The sequence below is a fragment of the Rhinolophus sinicus genome, chromosome 15, assembly GCF_057876585.1.
Source record: "Rhinolophus sinicus isolate RSI-liver-muscle chromosome 15, RSI-T2T, whole genome shotgun sequence".
NCBI lineage: Eukaryota > Metazoa > Chordata > Mammalia > Chiroptera > Rhinolophidae > Rhinolophus > Rhinolophus sinicus.
The window spans coordinates 16390889-16405105 of NC_142515.1; the positions used below are offsets into that span (position 1 = coordinate 16390889).

At 40.9% G+C, this 14217-nt stretch overlaps 1 protein-coding gene across 3 annotated transcripts in view; it reads right to left on the bottom strand.

Moving 5' to 3' along the window:
• The window catches only part of RBM20 (RNA binding motif protein 20), a 181009-nt gene that overhangs the window by 61214 nt on the left and 105578 nt on the right, over nt 1-14217 (bottom strand). Inside the window, exon 1 of one of the 3 annotated variants that reach the window (XM_074339073.2) lies at nt 9775-9900. The exons of 1 other annotated variant lie outside the window; for it this stretch is intronic. In XM_074339073.2, the coding sequence (XP_074195174.2) occupies nt 9775-9800 (26 nt within the window). In that variant the 5' untranslated portion in view covers nt 9801-9900. Of the gene's footprint in view, nt 1-9733; nt 9901-14217 lie in introns of those variants that run through there. One more of the 3 variants, XM_019725114.3, reaches the window with a different exon arrangement.

Consider the following 14217-nt stretch of genomic DNA (forward strand, 5'->3'; position numbering starts at 1 on the left):
CGGAGCATCTATTATGTGCCAGGCGAAGTTGCTAGGTGGTGGGGACACAGAGAGGGAAAAAGAGAACCCTCCCCGAGAGGAGACAGACCAGCACAGAGAGTGATGAATATTCCAGCAGAGCACCACACCGCAAGGCACAGGAGGAAGTGGTTCAAGCCCAGACATTGTAGAGAAATGCAACAAACGAACGGAAAGGCCAACTCAAGAGCTGTCCCTGAACTCTGAACAGAGACATACAAACATTCTGGGCTCATTAATCCATCTATGGAAGCAAAAATGCATCAGCTGCTGGTGAAAGGCTGCTGTAGGGTGAACTGTGGTCCGGGACCAGCGCTTCCATCTGCCTGTGACTGGGTGTGGGATCGGGGAAAAGTCGCTGAATTTTTCTGACCCTCAGAATTTTCTCATCTGTAAAATGGGAATACTAATCCCCATTTAACGTGATGCAGACCCAGCCAGTCAGAGCCCCCTGGCCACAGTGACTGACTAAGGGACGGACACTCCCTGACAATGTGTTGGCGCCATCTGGAGAGAGACACCCTCTTGTCAAACCATGCCTGGGCTGCTAAACTGGTTGAATTTGAGCCACCACGTAAGGAGAGCCTGCTTGAGAAGAAAGTCAGCTCAAAGACACGGGCCTGGAGTCTTCTTTCACTTGGAGGAGACAGGAGCATATACGGAGCACCTGTGGGGCTGTGAGGTGCCCGTATGAACTGTGGGTCGGAATCAGGCATCCTGGGTTCTAGTCCTACCTCACTGCTTGTCAGCTGTGTCACAGTAGGCAATACACAGACTTGACCTCTCTGAGCCTCGATGTCCTTATTTCTAAAAAGAGAAGTCACAGTCTTTTCTCACTTACAGGATGAAGGCTGATGCAGGCAGGTGCTGCACAGATGTAAGGCTGTGGCACTGCCGGGAAGTTTATTAGAAAGAGGACATTTTCTGTGTGATCACAACATACCCTTCCCTTTCAGAAAACAGTCCTCTACAAAGGAAGTGACATGGGTCACTCACATCCTTGGAGATAATCTCATTGCCACTAGGATTCGGGATAGAACAAGTTAAAATGAGTTCAGCCATGTTTATGAAGTAGCAGCCATTTCAATGTGACTGTGCTCTGCATCGCAGATGGGGTGTGGGGATAGGAAAGTGCTCTGCCCAGAGGCGGAGAGCTCAGGTTTCAGAGTTAGTATTAACCTGGGTATAAATTCCAGTTTGCCACTTACAAGCTGGGGACTGTGGGAAAATACGTATCCTCTGTAAGCCTCAGGGTCCTCATCATTAAAGCAGGGGTGGCTACATCTAAGGTGTAGTAGGCTTGCTCTGAGAGTTAAATGACAGGGTGTACATAAATTGTTCTGCCCGGTTCTAGCACACAGTAAGCATTCACTGAACAAATGAAGCAGCAGCCAAAATCGTCATCCTCAATGTTATCATCAGTACAGATGGCAGGTGAGCTCTGCCAAGGCAGAGACAAATCTTCCTTAGCGACGGATAGCATAGCGATGGATGACAGCAAACACAAAGGTATGTAAATATGGAGAGAAGTAAAAAATAAGAGTGGACATCTGCTGAGAGAGGAGGGAGCAGGAAAGGGGACTTGGGGAGAACAGAGAGTTGTAACAGTTGTTTGGTGAACCGAATAAGTAGTCAACAATAGACGTAAAGGCTGTGGAATAACAACGAGACGCAGCTGAAATTCAGTGGCGTGAATGTGTGTGGACTCACATCACACTTTTCCCTGGTGACGTTCAGCCAGCCGGAAACAGAAGCCAAGAACTACAGCCCAGGGCACGGCAGTGCCTCACAGACCCGATTGGTCACATTCTCTCTAAGCACAATATCTTCCAAGATAACCACTCAGGAATTTAAATTCACTTCTAGCTAAACTCAGTTCCCCTTCCAGGCCAAGCAACAAATGTGCCATTTTTTCTTAAGTGCTAAAATATAAAATATAATTCAGGTGAGAGGACTCATGACCAGGAAAGAGAATGTTTTCCAGGTTTGGTCACACCCTTCTAGTGTGGCCAAGTCAAATACCGTGCGATGCTCAGGGTCAGGTCTTTGCTGGGTCCTGCCCTTCCATTGTCTCCTGGGAGCTGAACTTCAAATCACACATCCTCAACCCGACTGTAACACTCTTAGAAGCAAAGTCGGGATGTGAACACAGGGAACAGTCCCTAAATGCCAGGTTACGAGGTGACAATGATGCTGCTACAGTAATATTGGGGCTGACGTTCAAACTCTAGCTAATTATTATAAATATTAAGTGCAAGAAGAGGCCTTAGAGATCATTTAGTTTAACCCACTCAACCTACAGAGAAAAGAAAAGCCCAGTGAAGTTGGCGTAATATATGAGTCCACCCAAGTCACAGAGCCAGAGAGAAGAGAGCAGGGCCTGGAACCCAGTTCCCCTCATTCCTCAGGGCTAATGCAGCCGCTACAATGCGACACGTCCCCGTCAAGGCTGACCTGACTGGTGAGTCTTCTCCTTTTCGGGGAGCAGAGTGAGACCACGTACTCTTTTGATAGTGCTCGCTTCTTGGTTAAGGATCAGGCTGTAGATTCTCACTCGCTGGGCATCTGTGACTAATTTTGAGATTATTGGGTCAATGTTGTTTTCCCACATTTGGGCTCCAGCTATCTTACCATATGATAATTCCTGTCACCATGGCACCTCTGGGAGCGACTCACAACAGTGATGATAATCCTATCATCTCTCTTTTGTTTCATGTTTTTGCAGTTGGAGTATTAGTAAGTGTTTTCATTTCATTAGCTATCTGATCTCTGGGACAAAGAGTAGGTAAGTCAAATTTGGCCATTTCCAATTTATATTAAGAAGACTGAGACCAAGAAAGGTTAGATGAACCATCCGAGGGCATCCAGCGAATAAGGGACTTGGCTGGGATGTGAACAAGGAGGGTCTTTTTACTGTAAAGACCAAGATTCTGTCCTTCGTTCCAGGTTCATTAAAGGAGCTTGTAAAACCACATTCCTGGTCCTATTTCCTCAGATGTGATTTTTGTTTTTCGCGGTTTTTTGTTTGTTTAAAGGTACTAAAATATAAAGCTTTTTTGTCTTTATTCTGTGGTGTTTTTTTTCCCTCCCCAATTTGTCATAGTGGTTTTAAATTTTTTTCCAGCTTTACTGAGATATAATTGACATATAACATAAATTTAAGGTGTACAAAGTAATGATTTGATACATGTATATATTGCAAAATGATTACTACAATGAGTTTAGTTGATACATCCAGAGTATGATTTTCAATAACATATTTGGTATCGAATCACCAGCCTTTTGGTCCATTATACTCTGTACCACTCTCATCAGGTAGAATAAGATTCTCAGAACCAGAGGGATTTGCAGTCACAAGGCTCAGTTAGCAGTTTTATAAATGACAAGAGAGGGCATGCCTTTCCTGCTGGAGATACTATAAGGGCTCAAAATATACAAAAAAGAATGGATAATGCAGCAAATGCAGAGAAAATAATATACATTGTGCTAGTGTCATAACAAAAAACACTTAAAGATAAGAGAGAATTAAGGTCCACTTCCCACCAAGGGCCCTATATTAGTTTTTTCTTTCCTTCTGTACCATTTTTCGTTCTTTAAAATACCCTTTATTTTATAAGATGATAGTATTGTAGGTGGTAATTATTCTTAATATTCATATTTGTTTTGTTTTGAATTTTAAAACTACAAAAATATGAAGAATGTAACAAATACTTATGAAATCATTGCCCATCCCTCCAAATTAACAAATGCTACTGTACTGTTAGGGTCGTTTTCGCCTCAGATATTTTTTATCAAAAAAATAAAATTATACAGATAAAATAAAGTCCCCTTTGAGCCTCTACCCAAGCCAATTCCACCTCCATCTTCCCAGTGACATCCACCTGTGGTGTCTATTTAACCATATATCTGTTTGTCCATCTGTCTGTATCTATCTACCGTGTTTCCCCGAAAATAAGACCTAGCCAGGCAGTCAGCTCTAATGCGTCTTTTGGAGCAAAAATTAATATAAGACCCAGTATTATATTATATTATATTATATTATATTATATTATATTATATTATATTATATTACATTACATTATATTATACCCGGTCTTATAGTAAAATAAGATCGGGTCTTACACTACTTTTTGCTCCAAAACACGCATTAGAGCTGACTGTCCGGCTAGATCTTATTTTCGGGGAAACACGGTACATACAGAAAAAAGTATACAAGTGCCTTTTTCTATACATGCGTATGTTCATTAAACAGCATGTAGGGCTGTTTTCAACAGTATTTCTCCTAAAGAAACAAATGTATATTCTCCCACTTTTTTTTAACACACTGTATATTGCAGGCAGCGTGGTGAAGTGAAAAAAAGTGGTGAGCTAGAAATCAGAAGACCCAGACCTGGTCGCACAGCCACTATTTACTCCCTGTGGGATTACAGGTCTGTCAGCTTTCCTTTTTTCGTAAAACGAGAAAGCTGGATATGAAAGAATCTCCAACGTCTCTTCCACATTTGGAATCTGATAACTGTAAGGTTTAATTTCCTCATCTGTCAAACGGAGATAATAACATCTGACCTGTTAGCTGTTGTAAAGATCTAACATGATGAGGCAGTTGCTCTGCAAAGTATGATGATGATAATTATTATTAAATAATATTGAATAATTATTATTGCTCACAAATTAAGGTACTTTTAAGCTCCCGGGAATGCTTCTAAAGAAACCAATGTTACATAAATGACTTGGTTCAGATATATGTGTTGGGGGCCAGGCAAGATGCACTAACTTAATTTCTCCTTTCCCTCTTTTTTTGGGCAGGCCATTCAGCACAAGAAGAGGTTCTTTTAACTCTAACTATGAAGGTTCAGGGAAAGAAATACCAAAAGTGCCTCATTATAAGAGGCTCTCCTCTACAAAGACATTCCACAGACAAATCCAGGCTTTCACAGTCAAATGCAGCTTGAATCTATCTGTTCGGGCTGGAGTTGGTTTGTCTGACACACAATTCTTCAGGAAATTCCTGTTGAGCAGAATTTCACTGGTTTTGCGCAGGCTAAAATCAATGGAGTTGGTTTGACTTCTGGGGTCAGGAGAGATCTTTCTGTGTCTCAGTAACAAGGTATGGTGACTTCAACTTAGACTTTTCTGGGGAACATCGGAGCATTTTGAGATGGGAAAACAAGCTGCTTGGAATATATATTTTAAAATTGCTATACAAGTTTTCTAAGATGCCAAATGTTAATGTTTTTACACGCAAATGAAATATTCAGGGTTTTACAGGCCAGTACTGCCCCGTTGAAGGACAGGGTGCACACAGACAACCTCCTCCCTACTCCCCCTCACCTCAGTAACTACGTTCAGCATGCAATTCAAACATCACCTCCTCCAGGCAGACTTCTCTGACTCCCTCCCCCATCCAGTGAGTGCTGGTGCCCCTGCTATGATCCCCCATAATGCCCTGCTGCTCCGTTAGCCTCAGTTACACTTTCTGCTCAGTCTTACCACCCTCTCTCATAATCGTCTATGCAATGGCTCATCTGATTTCCTCCCTGCCCCATCAGCATTGTGAAAGAGGAATTATGTGTCCCATTTCATGTCATAGTGCCTGGCACATGGGAGGTGTGTGGAACCAATAAGCATTGCTACACACGTACACACCTGCTCCACGTGTATGTGTGTGGAGATAATCGTTGTGTATCTCATTTTCCATTTGTTTTCCTGGGTAAGTGTTCCGTGTATGCGCTGCTCAAGGCTTTGAAGATGCAGTTCTGCAAAGAATGTGGATTCGATTCAGTCTTTGAACGCTGTCAAATTATGTAAATACCATCAAGCACACCAAGGATAAAATCCTAAAATATTCAACAAACAGACTTGTTGCCACATTTTTCCTTTTAACTAAATCTGAAGAAAATGCAATTTCAGCGTGTGATCTGAGGAGATATAAGTGTCTAATCTGCATGATTCTGAGATGAAACATATGCTCAAAGAATGAATGGTCCCTATGTTCTCTAAACTTTATTTTTAATAGTTTATATCACTGAGATTTTTCTGGTAATGTTAGAAAATTCGAGCCAATTTTAAATTAGAATAAATTTTTAATGTTAAAGAATTAAAATTCTCCATAAAAATCGCTGCCCACCACCCACCCACCCTCCCTCCGCCGCCCGGAATTGCCTGACTGTTAACCTGGATGTTTTAACCAACACAATTTAAGCCAAATGCTAGGAGTCCACCATATGAAAGTGAACAGGTAGTGGGGGCAGTGGGGTCAGTGGGGGTGGGGGAGGGGCACTGTTTGGGTTGTAAGTAGACCCATTTCTTCTACAGGCTCTGCCACCAATACCGTCCTATTGCACTCACTTCACCCTGCAGAACTTAGTTTTCTCATCTGTGAAATGAGAGGGTCAGATAAGATAACATTCAAGGTTCCTTTTTGCCTTATGATTTTAGGATGGTGGGTGTTTTCTTAAAGCTGTTATTTATGACACCCGGAAAAGTTAGGATGACCTGCCCGGGGGGTAGAGATAGATTTTACACTGAGAGATCTGAGTTCTAGCCTCTACTGCTCCTCTAGTCCTGGGTGACTTCTGAGAGAGGCACTTAACCTCCCATGAACAGACTGGTCTGTAAAATGACAAGGTGAAACCAGACCAGTGATTTTCAAACCTTGGTGGCCATCAGAAGAGCTTCTTAAAACACAGACTCTGGGCTCACCCCCAGTTTCTGTCTCAGGGGGTCTGGGTTGGGGCCTGAGAACTTGTACTTCTAACTAGTTCAGGTGGTACAGATGCTGCCCTTTGAGAGCCACTAAACCTACTTTTCTACTGTGAGCATCTACAGTGAGTTATAAGAAATTTATTAACTACTGTATTTTTAATGAGCCACCTCTACCTTTAACGAGCTCCCCTGCACATCAGGAAGGAGCTTCCTGTTCCATGGAGGTTTCAAACACTGCAAAAATAGTTTCAGTGGGTACCTGTGATCACTCTTACACCTACCTTTCTTTAAGAGACTCAATCGACATGTTCAACATCTGGCCTCCTAGAATCAAAACATTCAAGGTTCACAAAACCTCAGGTAATTTAGTTAATTGATTGGCTCAGCGTCACGTTATCAGGTTTGTTGACTAGGAAGAAAGCATAGTTCCATTCACACTGAGTTCACTAATGCAGAGAACAGAAGGGTCAGACTCCGGAATGCCAACAATTCTTTAGTCAAGCAACATCAAGATTATGAGAAAGTCCACCTTCCAAACTCACTGTAGACTCAAAAATTTTTTTTTTTGTAACTCATCTAAATCATTAGATTTCAAACTTGGTGCCACTGCAATTTACTTGGAGTGTTTTTAAAAAATATGGTTGCTTGGGCCCCATCTCCAGAGATTCTGATTCACCCTCGACATCGGGATTTTTAATTGCTCCCCAGGAGAGATATTGTGAAGCAAAGTCTGAGACTCACCCAATCTATAAGGATTAGAATCAATCTGGTTTTCGTTACTTGGAGCCCCACAAGCCATTCTTGCCACAACAAACAACATGACCATTTGTCTTAAATTATCCTTAAGAATAAACACTGAAATTTTTATAAGCCCACAAAGAGTCACAAACACAGTGGGCAAGCAACCAATATTTCTCAGCTATCTTGAAGCACCTTTCACAGAGTTCAGTAAATAGTTTTTGTGGCAAGTCTTCTCCCAGAGTGTCCATACAGTTTCTGCCTCAGAGAGCCAGGTGACGCTTGCTGAGGGATGACTCTTTTACCTTCTAAATTATGAGCACCTGGAAGACATCATCCACATCCTAAAATCTTTCAAATTCCCGATTGTCTATCTGGCTCACTGCCAGGCAAATGAGAAGCACCGAACAAACACTTGTTCAACTCACTTGAATTTATGACTGTCACTAAGCACATGGAATGCAGACCTTAGCAGAATATGCTAAGTGTTTCATTGTGACACATGCGGTATATGTTTCTGTGTTTGCATTCAAGATGTGCACTGTTTAATTCTTTTAAATTCTTTAGAGTAAATGAGAACCTTGAGGTTGTAACTTTATAAATATACCGTATAACTAAACTATAACTAGGTGAAAAAGCTTCCATTTCCCAAAGTGGATGGAAGTTTCTGGTGCCGTAAGAAACATACCTTTCTGACTATAGGCAAAAAAACAAAGGTGCCACCCAAGGCAGAGAATGTCATACATTGGTTACTTCTGGCTTTTGCCTCTATTTTACAAAGCCATGGCCATATGAAAGTTACTGCAGAAAGGAGATAAAACACAAGGTAGCAACAGTTAGAGGGAAAGGCCCATCGGTTACAGCTGCATGTGCCATTCTACATATTTGTCTCAGATCACCATAAACTAAACCTGCAGTTAACATCCAAGCAGATTGAAAACTGCCTTGGCTGGAGCAAGAAAGAATGGTTAAAACTCAATGGCTGACTTTTCACTCAAACTTGCTCTCCAGCACTTTCCCCTGCTACCCCATCCATTGCTAATTAGTAGCAGCCAAGGCTTGACATGTACACAGTTCTCTATGGTAAAATTGATTATTATATTACTATGGAAAATAAGGAAGTCATTTCATTCGAAATATCAAATTCCACAAAATCATACATGGCAGCTGTTAGCGTATGCATGTGGGGGAGGGCACAAGTGTGTGAAAACATTAACCCTCTCCCCTTCAGTCTTCTGACATTTTGCAAAAAAAAAATCCAACGCATATAAGGCAGAAACCAGTGGCAAAGCTACATAATGGATTTTTTTAAGGTTAAAAAAATGCCCATGATGTAAGATACATCGTACACACCATTTTACAAGTGTACAAGTGTGCATTTGCTTTCACACACTTGCAATAGAAAACCAGTATTCCTCTCCCAAACATGTCGAAGCTACTTTTAATCGCCTCAGATAAAGAAAAAGGTGAGTCACGTGTGGTTGTGCTTGAGCCTGCTAACACATCATCACATCCATGTCCAAATACGTCCCCTGAACCTCGCGACAGAAGTATGTACACTTGCTTCCTGCTCGCTTGGGGGACTTTAAAATAGTTTTGCTTTGAAAATGTAACTTCATTTTAAAGACACCTAACAGTTGCTGAAATACGTGTCATGGCTCCTTCAGAGGTGCTTACAAGCAACTTCTAAGCATTCTTTCTTAGCAAAATATCCCCTGCTCATGAATTCTAACACGGCACTCGCCACCAGGTTCATTAGTCGGACTTGGCACGCAACAGACAGGGGACATTTCCAACGTCTTTCTATTCCGTTTCCATTATTGACAAATTCCAGCAATGAACACAAAACACCTCAATCTTAAGAGACCCCCCATCGTTCATAAGGCTTCAGGGTTCCAAAGATGTCCCCTTCCATTCCCTCAGATCTGATGATAACGCAATCTGTTTTCCCGCGGCCACCCGACTTTTCTTTATAAAAGAGTTTAGTAACCCGTGTAAAAAGGACATCTAGACTTCCTGACACTGGGATTGATGATTTCACTGGGGTCTTGGAGAGCTGTTTGAGGTCACATGTTACCCTGCTGTTATGAATCATTTGTTACCATTTTTTTAAACGGGAGGGGGTGGGGATACAGACAAATCGCACACTCATGCACAAATGCTTAGCGCCAAGAATATGGTCAGAAGTGCTGCCTGGACTAGAGAATAAAAAGGAACCCCTTGATTTCCCCCTTGCGCTGGGGAAAGGTAGGATGACGTCATGCAACCTTACCTTTCTGAAAAAGACCGGGGAGGCTGGCATTGAGCACTGACCTGAGGCCACCGAAGCCGGGAGTCATTTTGGGTGTTGCGCATGTGCCTCCCTAGAAAATTCCAATGACATTCTACCAGCTTTCTGCATGCCAATCATGACAAGCTTCCACTTAAACTCTCAGGAGTCTGGAAAGGGGCAGAGGAGGGGGAATGCAAGCGAGGGAGCGAGCGAAAGGGAAAGAGCGGTCCCAGCGCCCCGCATACCCATCTGGAAGGGGAGTCACATGCCACTGCCGGGAGCCATTCCTGCCGCATTACACATGCTGAGTGTAAATGGCAAACAATATCAGTCGATGTTTACGCCACATGTTCTCAGCCTCTTCACATATCAACACCCAGGCCAGCTTCTGAGAACGCTTCTGGAGGGGGGCACTTGGGCTAATCATGTGGCCATTTTTAATAAAACTCCAAAGCCTCCTGTCCCGGTTTATCTTCCTACTTTTTGTTGGTGGAGGTGGTAGTGGCGGTAGTTTATTTGTTTGTTTATTTGCTTGTTTTTTACGGATGACAATTTGGTCCTGAAGGTTCTCAAAAGGACCTGTAGCGATGTAGCCACAGCACACAGCACTAACAAACTAACTCCAAACCAGCAAACCTCCTGAATGGCTTGCCCCTTCTTTTTTGTGTGTGTGGAGCAAGAGATGGAGTGAGGTGATCCATCATTTCACCTACAATACTTTTCAGCAAGAAAAATGGACTATCTTCTGCTCTAAGCAGTGGATCTTAACTAAGGGCGATTTTCCCCCTGGGGAACGCTGTCGACATTTTGTTTGTCAGAACTGGAGGTGGCTACTGGCATTTATTGGGCAGAGGTTAGGGATGCCACTAAGTCCTAAATCTTCAGAACAGACCCCACAAATAAGGATTACCGAGCCCAATATATCAACAGTGCCACAGCTGAGAAACTGCTCTAAGGCTAAGCCCTTCCACAAGTCTTACAGAAACTATGATATCCCACAATAAAAAGAAGAAGAAAGAAAAGAAAAAGCCAAGAAGCCCCCTCTGTGAGGATCTGACTGAAGGCCCTGCGATCTGGGGATGGGCTTGGCCTGATTTATGGTTTAATTACTTAGAAATTTGGTCACGTTTCTCCCCAGGAGCCACCATTCTCCTGCCACTTTGTTTCCCTCTTCTCTTTCCAAATCTCACACTGTAATACTCACATAAACAAACCAAACTAAACCTTCACATGATTTTCTAAATCAAAATTTGCTGTCCACAGGTACCTCGTTGCCAGGTTAGTAAAGCAGCCATCATCCCAGTTTGTCCTGTCTGGACTGTCTGATATTCATCTGTGATACCCAGTATCCAATATAATCCCCTCTCAAAATTATCCAGGAGGTTATGCTTTTTACAAGGTACAATCTCCGCAAAATTGCTTATAAAGGACTAGGGATTAAAGGTCACTGGGTTCTCCCATATTACTTACACCCTTGGAGGTAGGGCGGGGGTGTGATCACTGGTATCAAGGAAGCTTCTCTCCTGCTAGGTCAGTGTGTGATGTTCCTGCAGACTAATGAAAAGTCACAGTGAAAGTCAGTCATGTCTGTCTGAACAGCCAGTTTCCAGCTGCCCACCAGAGGCCCACTTGCCCAGTGAGCTCCCCAGAGAGCCCAAGGGCTCTGTCTTCCTAATTTAGTCACAGCCCACAGGCTGCCCCATGCTTGCCTGGCTCTCTGCCTATGACACAGTCACAGACATCTAAACGCGCCAGTCCCAGATCCTGACCTATGGGAACCAGCCAACCTGGCTGAGACTGAATTTCTGCTCTGGCCTTGGGTCCCTCCCATGATCTACTAGGTTTTCTCAAGGTGCAAGGCAGGGCTCCGATGATGGATTGCACATTTTGCCCTTCCTCTCTGTCTTATTTCATTATGCTCAGGACTTTCTTAGGATAAGAATTTACTGAATAGACATTTATAGAACATTTCATCCAAAAACTGCAGAATACACATTTTCATCCCGTGCACATGGAACATTCTCCACGATAGATCACATATTAGGCTACACAACAAGACTCAATAAATTCAAGAAGATTGAAATTACATCAAGCATCTTTTATGACCACAATGGCATGAAACTAGAACTCAACTATAGGTAGAAAACTGGAAATAAAACAAATACTTGGAAACTAAACAACATGCTACCTGATAACCAATGAATCAAAGAGGAAATAAAAAACTACCTTGAGACAAATGAAAATGAAAAGACAACTTTATGGGATGCAGCAAAAGCAGCTCTAAGAGGGAAGTTCATAGCTATACAGACCTATCTCAAGAAACAAGAAAAATCCCAAATAAACAATCTAACTTTACACCTAAAGGAACTAGGAAAAAAAAAAAAAAAGTAAATAGGAGGGAGGAAATAATAAAGATCAGAGCAGAAATAAACAAAATAGAGACTAAAAATAAATTGTTTAAATCAATCAAGCTAAGAGATGGTTCTTTGAAAAAGATACACAAAATTGGCAAAACTTTAGCCTGACTCAGCAACAAAAAAACAGTACAATAAATAAAATCATAGATGAAAGAGAAATAACAGCCAACAGCACAGAAATATCAAGAGTTATTTAAAAATACTATGAACAATTAGATGCCAAAAAATTAGACAACCTAGAACACAATGAGTACATTTCTAAAAGCATATAACCTTCCAAGACTCAACCAGGAAGAAATAGAAAAATCTAACCAGACCAATTATTACCAATAAAATTGTAGCAGTAATAAAAAACAATAACAACAACAACAACAAAACTACCAAACAAACAAAAGTCCAGAACCAGATACCTTCACAGTTGGATTCTACCAAACATTTAAAGAAGAATTAATACCTATCCTTCTTAAACTATTCCCAAAAACTGAAGAGGAAGGAATGCTTCCAATCTCATTCTATAAAGCCGGCATTAGCCTGATACCAAAACAAGACAAAAATATTACCAAAAAAAAAAGAAAAAAAAAAAAAGAAAATTACAGACCGATATCCTTGATGAACATAGATACAAAAGTTTTCAACAAAATATTAGCAAACCAGATTCAACAATACATTAAAAGGATTATACATCATGACCAAGTGGGATTTATTCCAGGGATGTAAGGATGGTTCAACATCCATAAATCAATTAACGTGATACATCACAGCAACAAAATGAAAGATAAAAATCATCTAATCATATCAATAGATGTATAAAAAGCATCTGACAAAATTCAACATCATTTTATGATAAAAACTCTCAACAAAGTGGGTACAGAGGAAACATACCTCAACAAAATAAAGCTGTATCTGACAAACCCACAGCTATATCATACTCAGTGATGAAAAGTTGAAAGCTTTTTCCTCTAAGATCATGAACAAGACAAGGATGCCCACAATCACCACTTCTATTCAACACAGTATTGGAGTCCCGGCCACAGCAATCAGACAACACAAATAAATAAAAGGCATCCAAATCAGAAAGGAAGAAGTAAACTCTCACATTTGCAGATGACAAAGACTCCACCAAAAAACTATTAGAACTAATAAATGAATTCAGTAATTTGCAGGATACAAAATCAATATCCAGAAATCTGTTGTGTTTCTATATGCCAATAATGAACAATGAGAAGGAGAAATTAAGAAAACAATCTCATTTACAATTACATCAAAAATCATAAAATATCCAGGAATAAATTTAAGCAAAGATGTGAAAGACCTATACTCTGAAAACTATGGTGGGGAGAGTGGCAACTGAAGATACAAATATATGGAAGGATATACTGTGCTCATGGATTGGAAGGATTAATATTGTTAAAGTGTCCTCACCACCTAAAGCAATATACAGATTCAATGCAATCCCTATTAAAATACCAATGGCATTCTTCTTAGAATTAGAACAACATCCTAAAATTTATATGGAACCACAAAACACCCCAAATGCTCAAAGAAATCTTGAGAAAGAACAAAGTGGAAGGTCTTGCACTTCCTGATTTCAAACTATAGTACAAAATTATAACAATCAAAACATTATGGTCCTTGTATAAAAACAAACATATAGACCAATGGAATACAGATCCCAGGAACAAATCTTCACTTATATAGTTAATTAATCTATGCCAAAGGAGCTAAGAATATACAGTGGGGTAAAGATAGTCTCTTCAATAAGTGGTGTTGGGAAAACTGGACAGATACATGCAAAAAAATGAAACTGGACCACTTTTTTATGCTACATACAAAAATAAACTCAAGATGGATTGAAGACTTAAAAATAAGAGCTTAAGCCATAAAACTCCCAGAAGAAAAATACAGGTAGTAAACTCTTTGATATCAGTCTTAGCAATATCTTTTTAAATATGTCTTTTCAGGCAAGGGCAACAAAAGAAAAAATAAACAAATAGGACTATATCAAAGTAAAAAGTTTTTGCACAGTGAAGAAAAACATCAACAAAATGAAAAAACAACTTACTGAAT